The sequence below is a fragment of the Chiloscyllium punctatum genome, chromosome 9, assembly GCF_047496795.1.
Source record: "Chiloscyllium punctatum isolate Juve2018m chromosome 9, sChiPun1.3, whole genome shotgun sequence".
In the NCBI taxonomy this organism is placed as follows: Eukaryota; Metazoa; Chordata; class Chondrichthyes; order Orectolobiformes; family Hemiscylliidae; genus Chiloscyllium; species Chiloscyllium punctatum.
In genome coordinates, this window is record NC_092747.1 from 49,127,613 (window position 1) to 49,141,191 (window position 13,579).

The 13,579-nt window shown below is 36.4% G+C and overlaps 2 protein-coding genes across 2 annotated transcripts in view; one reads left to right on the forward strand and one right to left on the reverse strand.

Annotated features, from left to right (window-relative positions):
- The window catches only part of npat (nuclear protein, ataxia-telangiectasia locus), a 43,321-nt gene extending 39,344 nt beyond the window's left edge, over positions 1-3,977 (forward strand). Inside the window, exon 18 of the mRNA XM_072577470.1 lies at positions 3,590-3,977. Within this exon, the coding sequence (XP_072433571.1) occupies positions 3,590-3,676 (87 nt within the window). The 3' untranslated portion in view covers positions 3,677-3,977. The remainder of the gene's footprint in view (positions 1-3,589) is intronic.
- A 157-nt stretch (positions 3,978-4,134) lies between these two features.
- The window catches only part of acat1 (acetyl-CoA acetyltransferase 1), a 31,203-nt gene continuing 21,758 nt past the window's right edge, over positions 4,135-13,579 (reverse strand). Inside the window, exons 8-12 of the mRNA XM_072577471.1 lie at positions 11,990-12,085; positions 10,964-11,077; positions 9,277-9,341; positions 5,294-5,451; positions 4,135-4,673 (exon numbers count right to left, since the gene is read on the reverse strand). Coding sequence (XP_072433572.1) covers positions 4,553-4,673; positions 5,294-5,451; positions 9,277-9,341; positions 10,964-11,077; positions 11,990-12,085 — 554 coding nt within the window. The 3' untranslated portion in view covers positions 4,135-4,552. The remainder of the gene's footprint in view (positions 4,674-5,293; positions 5,452-9,276; positions 9,342-10,963; positions 11,078-11,989; positions 12,086-13,579) is intronic.

The following is a 13,579-nucleotide window of genomic DNA, read 5'->3' on the forward strand; positions in this document are numbered from 1 at the left end:
AAACTAAAGTAATATCTGAATGTTGTGCTAAATTATTCCAGTTTATTATTATTTCCACGACACTTGATTAACTTGCAGACTTTGGAAAGTAGAATGGTTCCAACAATATGATCCAAGGATGTAGGCCATTCAGCTAGCTCCTTTTACTGAATGAATCATGCTGATGTGATAATCCTCAGCTCCATTTGCCTGTCTTTTCCCTATATTTGGTTCCCTTACTGATTTAAAAATCTGTCAGCCTTGAATCTACTTAATGATGCAGCCTTAACAGCCTACTGAGATAAAGAACTCCACAGACTCCCTACCCTTGTCTTAAGGGGATAACCCTGTATTCTGAAGTTGTACTCTGATCCTAGACTCTACAAGGGAAAACCATCTTTCTACATGTGCCCTGTCCAGTCCCTTAAGAATCTTGCCTGCATCAATAAGGTTGCCTCTCCTTCTTCTAAATGGCAATGACTATAGGCTCCACCTACTCAACCTCTTCTCATAAGACAGTCCCTCCATACCTATTATCAACCAAATGAAATATCTCTGGATTGCCTTGAGTAAGAGGCCCAAAACTCTTTGCACTATTCTAGCTGTAGTCTGACTCATTTGTATAGTTTTAGATAAACCTCCCTACTTCAAAGGGAATGGAGAATAAAAGGCCAACATTCCATTTTCCTATTACAGGTACATAATCTTTTATCCGAAATGCTTGGGACCAGCTGGTTTTTCAGATTTTGGAATAAGTGACAGTTTGACGGTGAAATTTTTAAAAAATCTTACCAAACAGCATTAACTACTACATGCCCTGAGACAGATTTGAGGTCTGCCAGTGCTGGACCATGCCCACCCACATTGCATCTGAGCAATATGCATCAAGTGGGTGTAGAATTGGGTTAACTGCTGACCTTGTTGATGAGAAAAAAACTTCATGAAAACCCTTTGGATTTTGGACAAAGGATTATCAACTGTACCTTAGATGCTAGCTTTATGTAATCCATGGACAAAGATTCCCAAATCCCTCTGTTCTGTGCATTTTGCCAGGCTTTCACCATTTAAACACTCCCCATTTTTGCCAAAATGCAGAACATCACATCCCATACTATATTCCATTTCCCAAATTTTTGCTCACATGCTTAATCTGTCTGTATGCCACTGTAGACACTTTGTCATCCTTAGCACTTGGCTTCCAATCTATTTTTTGTCATCTGCAATCTTATCTATATATAGTCCACTCACTTTTCTTATCCAAAGCATTAATGTATATTGTAAATATTTGTCACCCTAACACCAGTCTCTGGCACTCCATCCTGAAAATGCCCCACTTACCCCAATTTTGTCTTCTGTTAGTTTACCAATCCTCCATGTATGCTAATATACCTTCAACACCATTAGGTCTTAGCTTATTATGTAGCCTTCTGAAAACCCAAATATCTCATCTCCACTGCTTCCCCTTTGTTTACCCTGCTTGTTACTTAACTCTAATCAATTTCTCAGGCGTTGCCCTTGGTTAAGCAATGCTAACTGTATTTGACCATATGTATTTTGAAATTACCTCCTTCAAATTTTTGCCAAAGCTAATTGGCATATAGTTACAGTTTTTGTTTCTTATAAAATGGATGAAATTATTTTTTGAGGGTTGAGTCTTTGGAATTCCCTTTCTCAGAAGGCAGTGGATGCATACCTTAAAATATTTTTAAGATGGAGGTAGATTCTTGATTACCACGGACATGAAAGATTTTTAGGAATATGCAGGAATGTAGAGTTGAGTTAAAAATCAGATCAGCCATAATTTTTTGAGTGGTGGAGTAGGTTCTGAAAACCGAGTGGCTTATTCTTGTTCCTCGTTTATATGTTCCATTTTCAAAACAATTATGACTACCTAAACTTGAAGATTAGAAATACAGGCCTAGACTATCCAGCAAGGCTTCATTGTAACTGCAATAATAATGGAACTCTGCAAATATTTGCCCAGAAAATTTTAGGTTTTACACCTTGGACAAATTTCCAAAGTTTGTTTGCACTATCCCCTGTCTGAAGTGTCTCTATGTAGATCTATCCATTTGTGGAATATTTGGACAAGTGTTTCCCATGTTTATACCGCTTCTGAATGTTCTGTAACTTGTTTCTCTAAGTCCTAAGATTAATATTTTCTAAACTTGCATAAGAGTTCAAGCTTTAATTTAAACTTCAAAAGAATATAGTGGTTTAAAAAAAGTATTTTCTTTGTGCTTTCCTTGTTGCATTACTAATTTGTCCTCCATGTTATACTAATAGAATTTTCAGTGCAAGTTCACTTTCCAGCCAGTGGATGCTTTAAGACATCCACTTTAAAAAGTAACTGTTTCAAAGGCCATTATGTTTCATGTCAGTATTGGGAATAATCCGTTTAGGTAGAGAATGTTTTGTAACTATTTTGTTTAGAGCCTGGGCTAACTTATCCATATTCCTCCATTTACTGGTAGAAATGTGACCATACAGCATTACAGTGAACCAGATCTTTTTGATTTGAGATTTGTTGGGCGACACAGTAGCACAGTGGTTAGCACTGCTGCCTCACAGCACCAGCAACCCGGATTCAATTCCCACCTCAGACAATTGACTGTGTGCAGTTTGCACTCCCGGGTGGCACAGTGGTTAGCACTGCTGTCTCACAGCACCAGAAATCTGGGCTCAATTCCTCTCTGTGTGGAGTTTGCACATTTTCCCCGTGTCTGCGTGGGTTTCCTCCCACAGTCCAAAAATGTGCAGGTTAGGTGAATTGGCCATGCTAAATTGCCTGTAGTGTTAGTGAAAGGGTAAATGTAGGGGAATGAGTCTGGGTGGGTTGTGCTTTGGCGGGTCGGTGTGGAACTTGTTGGGCCAAAGGGCCTATTTCCACACCAAGTAATCTAATCTAATCTAATCTCTCATATGAGAGTGGTTAAAAACTCCAGTATGTTGTAGATTTGTTTGAAGACTAGCCAGATATTGAACCCAGGCCAAGGGAACACCTAGTATGAAACACACACCTCCCCCCACCTCCACCACCCACAAGTCTGTACTTTCTCGTAAAACTTCTGTCTTAGGAATGAGGATGTGAGTACAAACTAAAGTTCGGTGAAATGCATTATTATTATCTTGGAGTTAGGGATGATCATCAAGGAAGAGTTAATAACCTTTTTTTAGGTGTGTAGAGACTAGGAGAAATTGAGTGCTTGATGGAACTGCAGAAAAACCACAGTTACTAAGCTGACAAAATTAATGGGAAATATGTAGAAGGCAAAATATTAAGTGACAAATGAGAGATGCTGGAACAGTCTTTTGAAGTAAGCGATTGTGAGCCAGAGGATGGCTTTAGTTTTGCTGATTATTAAAGACATTTTTAAAAGTTTACAGCATGTTCACGTCAATTATTTCACCTATCTTCTACTTAGTTAACAAGAACTTCACACAGAAATCGTCAATGAATTAAGTTATACCTAACATCAAATGTTCAGTTATTTAACTTGTAAGATGTTGCTTTTAATTTCCTAAACTATAGGGCATATTGCAGATATTCTTTAATTTCTTTACTTCCAAGTACTATTCTAACTTCAAAATGAATTGTTTTATCTTGCAGAAACACAAACGAAAGAAACACCTTGACTCTTTTCCTGTTGAAATGGATGTAGATAAATTTTTAAGTTCACTGCAATATGATGAATGATTATGCAGAATTCACTGGCTTCAATTTTGTGAACCAAATTGTTCTTGCATTCTGCTGTCAGTTCATTTTGTACAATAACTGATTCCTGGTATTAAAAAACAGCACTTAGTGTTGAAATTTACTGAGCAAACTCATCTTTAAATGGCACAATTGAAAGCAAATCTTGTAGAAAGTAAGTGACTAGATTATGATTGAAAATGCTTTTGAAACTGTATATTGTTACAATTAATACTGTCAGTTAATTTGTAAATACTGTAAAATTTCAACCTGTGCTTTAATAAATGTGTTCGAGGGAACACCACTATTGAGTAGTCTCAATTTATTTCATGGAAGGAAGTTTGTTAGAAAGCTTGCTTACACTATTGTAGAAAATTCCTTCCAGTTGTTTGTTCTTCAAGTGATAATATCAGAAGGTGGTGGTATGAAGGATTAACAAGATTTCTTAAGTAATTCAAATGTTTTTTTGCAAATTTTATTTTATTTGAAATAAACATGGATTCCACAATAAATGACAACCATTATTAATATGCCTGTTGTAACAATTATACCTTCTGCTTTTCTTAATGAGCATATATTTAACTAATACAAATCCATTAAAATTCATTTTTCATACAAAGCTGACAATTTAAAAAACATGTATGCTTTGGTTAGAAGGGCAATGACTTCATGGTTGGACAGTTGATCTTAATATTTGCATTTATCAGAATACAGTTTAAGTACAATAAAAGTTGTAAGGCATATTTCACTCATTACCAACTTGAAGTACTGCAGATGTATGTAACAAAACTTCATTTAATCAGTTGGAAACATGACATCATTATTCAGTGAATGTTTAGCAGCTTAATCCTTGATTATCTTTCCAATTCAATGACTATTTTACAAGCGTTGAATTAGTATTGAAGAAGCACCTCCACCTCCATTACAGATTCCAGCCACACCATATTCTCCAGGCTTTAGATTATAAGCCATATGTCCAACAATTCTTGTTCCAGACATTCTAAAATTAAAAAAAATTGTTCCAAATTTGTCCAAAAATGTTTTCATTATTCATGAAGTTCAAACAGAATGAAAAGATGGAATATTTGTCAAAGGACAAATTCAAAATGCACCTCAAGCAAGCTTAGATAAGTTTTCCTCCTTGATGTAGAAAGCTAATCACCAACAAACATGCCTGGTCCAACATAAGTGAAGATTATGGAATCAAAGACATTTCCCAAACAGACAACCAATTAATGTTCCCTTCTGCAAAACACAACTCTGTAAATGTACTGTTATTTCTGATGAGACTTTTTAAAAAAAAATCAAACTTTAATGCCCCTGCAAGAGGGAGTGGGAAATCAACTGGGGCTTCTACTCTGCCTTGATATGTAGTAATGCTCAAAATGCATTTTTACGTGCACTAAAGGATTCATTTGTACCCCACAAACTCTTCAAAACAATGTGACTTATTATACATAAGTTGCATAATAAGTTTCTGGAATGCTTCCTGGTCTGATTAAATTCATCATCTAGTACTTGTTCCAAAAATATAGAGACAGCTCTGAAGCAGATTTGGTAACTGAAAACCCAACAAATCCCCAGTTTAAAAAAAAACCCAGGTTTGGGATTTCTACTTACCCAATAGGATGACCAAGAGATACTGCTCCACCATTGATGTTAACTTTTTGAGGGTCAACCTCCAACATTTTAATGTTAGCCAGAACAACAACACTAAATGCTTCATTAATCTCCCACATTGCAATATCTTCCTTTTTTAAGCCAGTTGTTTTAAGGAGCTGGTTTAAGACAAATACAGAAAACATTTAAATGCACATAAATTCCGTTTAAAATTTTCAACCATGTAAAGTTAGTTTCTGTTCACAGTGCTTACTAAATTGAAAAGGAAGATGAAGACTAGAAATTTCATGTTGAACCAAATAAATAACAATAGAGCGCTTAAGGAATGTAGCAGGGCTGGAATTTCTAAAGATTAAAAAAAAAGGAGTTAGCATTTCAAGCCCAGTGATGATTCTTTGGCACTAGAACAGTGAAGCAATTCCGATGACATATCGGACTCAAAAAATGAAGTGTTCCTCTCCCACCAATGCTGCTAGATTTGCTCAGCGTCTCCAGCCTTTGTTTCACTAGATTTAACGTCTTACAAATAAGAGGACAGAACAAATGTCCTCTTGGAGTTGCTTAAATATTTTTTTTTAAAAGAAAGATAAAAAGTTTAAATCAATGCTAAGAAAGGAACAATTTTTATTTTTAAGGTATTTATTATTCATTCTTTAGTCATACCCTAAGACAGTAAACCTGGAATTGATAGTCAAGTGGTTAATTTCCCTAATAACTTTAGATTTATTAGGAAAATATCAAATACATACATTGGTATCATAAATACAGGCTTTACTTGTGGTTTGAATGCCCATTTCTCCCTGCTGCTCATTGAAAATGGTCCAGAATATGCATGTATCATAAGTGAAGTTGCCATTATGTCAGGGATCCACAAAGCTGCAAGTGTAGGTAATTCAGCCCTTTGAACCTGTTGACATTTGATACAATCGTAGGTGATCTAATCTTAGCTTCAACTGCACTTCCCTACCTGCTCTCCATAATCCTTCAATCCATTACTAAATAAAAATCTGTTTATCTCCTCAAATTTACTCAATGTCCCAGCATCCAATGCACTCCGGAATAGTGAATTTCAAAATCACAATCCTTTGAGAGAAGAAACTTCTCATCTATTTTAAATGTGCTACCCCTTATCCTAAAAACCGACTGCTCATTCTAGATTGCCACACAGGAGGAAACCTTTTTACATCTACATTGTCAATGCCCCCTTTTAGCATCTTGTGCAACTTTTTCCAAATGGAATGATTTTTAAAAAATTGTTCATTCATGGGATGTGGGCATTGTTGGCTGTCCAGCATTTATTGCCTGTCCCTAGTTGCCCTTGAGAAGGTGGGAGTGAGCTGCCTTCTTGAACCACAGTTCACCTGACCCACAATGCTATTAGGGAGGGAATTTCAGGATTTGGACCTAGTGACAGTGAAGGAAAACTGAAATGTTTTTGAACAATGCAAAATACTCAATTCAGTGGCTGAAGAGGAAAATATGTTATTAAGGGATGATTCTGAAACCAAAAATGACACAACCAATACAGAGTGGTGATGACATAGCCCAAGCAACCCAATACATTTGATTGAGTCTTTGCATTGATGGGTTTTAAATCACATTACTGAAAAAGACCTTTAACTACAATTAAAGATGCAAATTACTGGAGGCTTTTTTTGCACATTTCAAAATGATGTCTACCCATACCTAGATTTCACACCTTACATTCAACATATAGAAGCACAGCAAGTGGAATTTTACGTTTCAATCAGACTCCTGCTCGTTCTTCCAAACTCCTGAATAACGACACCTGAACTGATGTTCTCTTACAGAACAGAATAGTTATTCCCATTACTAGCCTAGTAAACCTCAACTGCACTCCTTTTATGGCAAGTATATTTTTTTTCAAGGTAGGGAGACTACATCTGCACAAAATACTCCAAGTGTGGTCTAATCAAGGCCCAGTATAACTGCATTAGGACTTATTATTTCTGAACGCAAATCCTCTTGTAACGAAAGCCATTATAACATCGACCACCCTAATTTCTTGCTGGACACGTCTTCTTTCACTGTCTGGTATACATGGATATCCACACATCCCAATAAATCACAATTAAATGATATTCTTTTCTGATGCTTGTTTTAGGAGAAAGTGAGGACTGCAGATGCTGGAGATCAGAGCTGAAAAATGCGTTGCTGGAAAAGCGCAGCAGGTCAGGCAGCATCCAAGGAGCAGGAGAATCCATGTTTCGGGCATTCCTGAAGAAGGGCTTATGCCTGAACCGTCGATTCTCTTGCTCCTTGGATGCTGCCTGACCTGCTGCGCTTTTCCAGCAACACATTTTTCAGCTCTGATGCTTGTGATAACCTACTAGTCATTAGTAACCACTAAGAAAAATACCAACTTGATTCACTCTCTGAATCCTATCAACCAATTCTCAATCCACGGCACTATATTACCCCTATCCCATATGTTTTAACTTTGCCCATCTACCTCTTATGAAGGATTTTATCAAAACTCTTCTGAAAATCCAAATATACCAATCCACCGGTTCTCCCTTAACTATTTAACTAAGAGTTAAATCCTCAAGTCTATTGGAGATTTGCTAATCATGATCTGTCCTTCATAAATCCATGGTGGCTTCTTTCAATCAAGCTAGTGCTTTGCAAGTGTTCTGTTTTCAAATCTTTTATAACAGACGCTAGCATTCTCCCACTTCTGACGTCAGGCTAACCGGTCCATAATTCTGTTTTGACTCTCCATCCCTTTTTAAATAGTGTGGTTACATTTGCCACCATCTAATGCTCCAGAGTCCAGAGAACTTTTTGTGATGACTACCATTGCATCCAATATTTTCAAGGCAATTTCCTTTAGTACTTTGGGTTTACCAGGTCCTGGTGATTGTCGGCCTTTAACTCCATTAGTTTTCCTAGCACCATTTTCTTATTCATATTGATTTCTTTCAATCCTCCATTTTGCCCTTGGTTCCTTAACATTTCTGGGTGGTTATTTGTGCTCTCTTTTGCGAAGACAGAACAAAGTATGTATTCAATTCTTCTACTATTTCTTTGTTTCCCATTATAATTTTGTCAGCCTCTGACATACGACCTACATTTGTCATGACTAATCTTTTTCTCTTCACATATTTACTGAAGCCTTTATGGTCAGTTTCAATGTCCCTGCAATTTTATTCTCAACCTATTTTCCCTGCTGTGACAACAGTGTCACTTTAAAAAGGTTATTTTGTCCTTGGGTTTTTTTTTGGAAGAGAGGTTGTAAAGGCAGGAGGTACCAAAGCATCTAGTTTATCAATTGAAGGAGAGCGACCAGTTCTTCCAGTTCAGGTTTTTTCTAGTTTGTTTTAGCTATAGCAGTCACAAGGAGAGTTGAAAGCTTCAGTAAAGAATTCCTCAGACTTCCTTCTGAAATCTCTTTCCTGATATTGTTCCCTCCTGCCTGTAAGAATCTGTGTTTGAATTTCCCTTTTTGCCAAGGGATGGGTTTATGGAACGTCACTGCATTGGAACAGGTAAATAATAGTTACTGTACTAGGTTGGTTAAGTTTTCCAATAGTTAAGTTATTCTAAATTCTGTTTCTTGTTTGTGTTTCAATTGTAGTGTTCAAATAAATTCTGTTTTGCTTAAAGCAGAGTGGTTTAGACCAGCTGCATTACACCTGGAACACCCACTTCACATCTGCCTTTAAAAGTAAGAAAAAAAGTTACGAGTCTGGACTAGCTTCTTAGAATATTTTGATGGGTCTGGCCAAATCCATAACACTTCTTGATCAAAGTTTTTTTGTTGAATTTTATAACATTCAACAGTCCTTATGCTTGTTGCTTTTTCTGGCAACTGTTTTGTCCCTTTGGATCCAATATTATCCCTAATGCTTTTTTTAAAACACCATAGTTATATACAATCCAACTTATGTTTCTGAAATGCTTTCTGGATGCTTCAACAGTTAACTTATATGACATCTACGACATTGATAGTACATACCTACCTTTGGTATAGCAAAAGCAGGAGCAATTGGAAAATCAATTGGATCCACTGCAGCATCTCCAAAACCTGCACAGAAAATAAACACGTTTTACAAAACAAAGAAAGTACATAATGACTAATTTCAGGTCAGCTTAAAGAATATTGACAATTCAATGAAACAACTTCATTTTTAAATTTAATGAGAGAAGATTACTATGATTAACAAAATTATGTTAAAACTGTTTAAAGTTGATAACATTTCTTAGTTGTAAGTTCCTGGGCTAGAGTTGCAACTTTAGAAGCAACAGTCCAAGTACAAACTGCACTTAAAATCACACTAGTTTTCAGAAGCAATTTGCTCAAGCTTCCACTCCAATCTATTTGGACACTGCTTCACAGGAGATCTTTGTTTGGAGTGTAATAACACAATTTTAGAACAAGACGAATAGCATCATTTCCCTCCTCCATTCCTACAAGTCTTCAAAAATAGAAATATCTAAGAATTTCACTTTACACAGCTTCTCTAGATACTGTCTTCCAGCAAGTGGAAATAAATAGTGCCATATTGGGTTTCCAACACATTTCCTTATATGGGAAGTTGCCATTCTTTACCATCTTCGCAAAAAGAAGCTAGTCACCTTGTCAAGCAGAATCATAACATGGTTAGAGCACAGGGTGCCACCATTTGGCCTGTCATATCTGTGCTAGCCCCAAAAGAAGCAATTTAAGTGCCACAATCCAGCTTCCCCATTACAGACCTGCAAATTCTTTCATCACATAATCATTTCCCTTGATTGAACCTGGCTCCACCACAGTAAATGACGCAGTAACTTCCAGATTCTAACCTGTCACTACATGAAAATATTTTCCTCATGTCACCATTGCTTCTTTTGCCAATTAGCTAAACATATGCCTCTAATTCTTAGTCCTTCTTACAATGGAAGAATTATTTCTTATCTACTCTGACCAGAACCCTCAGAATGTGAATACATTGGTATCACAACCTTTCTGCATGTTTTTCCTCATACCACATTCTTCCTAATGCGTGGCAGCCAGGACTTGGCACAATACTCCAGTTCAGGCTGAACCAATATTCTACACAAGTTTTAACCTTGCTTCCTTGCTCTTGTATGCTATGACCGTACTAATGAAGCCCAGTTTGCCATATGCTTCATGAACCACTCTGTCAACCAGTACTCCACCTTCAATGATTTAAACAGAAATGGATCCAAGTTGCTGTGTTTCTGCACTCCCTTTATAATTGTACCCTTTATTTTGTATCATCTCTCCATGATATTACTACCAAAATTAGTCATTTAACACTTCTGTCATCAGTTCTATACTACCACAAAATCATGTTGTTAAATTTTTTATTTTCAATTAATAAATTTCAGCAAATTCAATCTATTGTTTAAACAATATTTTCATACAATGAATAAACATTTTCACAAACAAGAAAAATACATATATAGATACCTCAAATTAAATATGGCCACCCTGATCCCACTGCACCTTTCTGTGATGTTCATATAGAAACAATATCTATAGTTAAGTTTCACTTGATAATAGAACTACCCAAGTTGGGCAGCTATCACAGATTGCATTAGGAAACAAAATATCATTTGGTCATGACTACTTGATTGAAGTTTAAGATTTTTATCCTACACCTCCACTTCATTGATGAAAACAAAACAGTACTTGTTACATACCTACAATCCTGGCCATTGGTGTAACATTTAATCTTTTAGCTGCCTCAGCAGTCATTAGTACCAAAGCAGCTGCGCCATCATTTAAGGTACTTGCATTAGCAGCTGTAATTGTACCTGAAAAATAAATTCAACCAATACGGAGTTCAAATGGCATAGAACTTTAAGGGAGCATGCATGTTTTATCCATGTTTACTAGTTTCTTTATATTTCCAATTCCCACTTACCATGTCCATAAAATCAGAAATCAACAAAACATAAATTATCAAACAAATTACCACTTTGTTCGATAAATGCACAAAAATGCAAAAAAGACTTTCACAACCTCAATGTCCCAAAATGTTTTACAGCCAATTAAGTACTTTTGCAGTGCAAAAGTAATTTGGAAACTGAACAACCAACTTGTGCACACATAAACATCAATGTAAAAAATGGTGGTAAATTTGTTTTAAAGCAAAGATGCTGCTGTAGTGGAAAATAACTATCCAGAATTTGTGTGGGGTAACAATAGGGAGGTGTTATTCAAGAGCTCTCCCAAATTGTATAGTAGTTTACAGCTCAGACATTTGTATCAACATTTTTTGGATGCTTTGATGAAATCCAATAACAGTTCCTATTTTAATTTTGCTAAAATTTACACTTTGAAATTCAAAGTGAAACTTTGCATTTGTATGGTGCTTTACCAGCAGGCTTTTAACAGGAAGGGACTTTAAAAATCTCAAAGCATATTGCAAACAAATTACTTTAGAACATAAAGATGTATGCAAGCAAACACCTGCCATTTTATAGACAATATTAAACAAACAGAAATCATCTAAGTACATTAATCATTTGAATGGTTTGCAAGAATGTAGGCCAATTCTTTTCTGAAAATGTTCAAAATTGAGGTTCATATTCTTATACAACATGATCAAAGTCTTATTAAAATTTCCACAATTGAAGATACATTTTTAAAGACTAGAAGCAATTTAAGAATAGTTTATTTTTAGCCACACAAATATTATAAACAATTAAATCTTAAATGTTTACCATTTTCTTTCTGGAAGACTGGTTTGACTTTTGGAACTTTACTGAAGTCTACACGTTTGTATTCTTCATCTTCAGTGATCACTAGATCTGGTTTGCCTAACTCAAGGGACAGAAAAAAAATCACCAAATAGAATTTAATTATTTTGAGACAACACCCCTGTGATCATAACACCATATATTTTTAGTTGTGATAGTGACCATAACACTGCATGTTTTAAGTCTGTTACGAAAAAGAAAAATGGTAGTCTGCAATAGAGGATTAGGAGAAGGCAGACTTTGTTAAAATAAGGCAGGACCTGGACCAAGTTGACGAGGAATAGCAACTTCTGGTGAAGTCTACAGTAGGACAGTGGGGTCATTCAGAATACAGTTGACAAAAGTACAGGATCAACATATTGCCTTGAGAATGAAATCTAGGAGCAATAAGCCCAGGGAACCCTAAAGGTCTAGGAATAGTCTAAGAAGGAAAAGAGAAGCTCTTAACAGGTACTAAGGGAGCAAATCACTGGAGGCCTTAGTGGAGTATAAGTGCAGAGGAGAACTTAAGAAAGCAATTAGGAGAGCAAAGGTGAATGTAAAAACACTGGTAAGATCAGGGAGAAACAAAATATTCTGTAAACATATCCAAAAGGATAATTAGGGAACGAGTGAGGTCCTTTTTGGATCAAAGGAATAATCTATCCATGGAGCCAGAGGTCATTTATAGAGAATCCTTTTTCTCCAAAGCACAGAGCTCAGGAAAAGAAACTAGGAGGTTTGTCACAGGGAGTGAGGAGGTTTTACAAGCTTAAGAGTAGACAAGTCCTTTGCTCCAAGGAGTGAGAATTGCAGATGCTGGAGATCAGTCAAAAGACTGAAAAAGTACAGCCAGTCAGGCAGCATCCAAGGAACAGGAGAGTCGATGTTTCAAGCATAAGCTCTTCATTATTCCTGATGTCGACTCTCCTGGTCCTCGGATGCTGCCTGACTGGTTTCGAGCACCACACATTTTGACTCATATCCTCAGCTCCGGATCACATATTTCCAAACTACCGTGGGAGATGAAGAATGAAATTACAGGGACGATATCCCAAATTTTTAACTTCTCATTTGGCCACAGGGAAGGTTTCTGAGGACTGGAGGACTACTAATGTGATTCCACTTTTCAAGGGAGGTAGAGATAAACCGAGGTGGCAGGGAATTAAGAACTGATGAGTCTCACATCAGTGGTAAGAAAACTATTGGAGAAAATTCTGAAGGAAATAATTCATCTCCAATTGAAGAAGAAAGGTTTGATCACAATTGGCCAAAATGGCTTTGTCAGAGGGAAGTCATGCCTAACACGATTGAAAATTTTCAGGAGTTGTAGCAAACAGATAGTATTAAAGAATTTCCTGAGAGCATTTCATTTTCACTGTACACAGGTAAACCTGGTATGTCACAGCAATTCGTTGACGGGCAAATTGGTATTTTGTGTTATTGATATAAAAGATCATGTCCATGTTATACCACGGATACATGGATTTGAACGCACAAGGTGGCTAGCAAGTGAAAAGTGGAATATATATATTTTTCACTGGCAAACCATTTCAAGACCCAAATCACATTTCA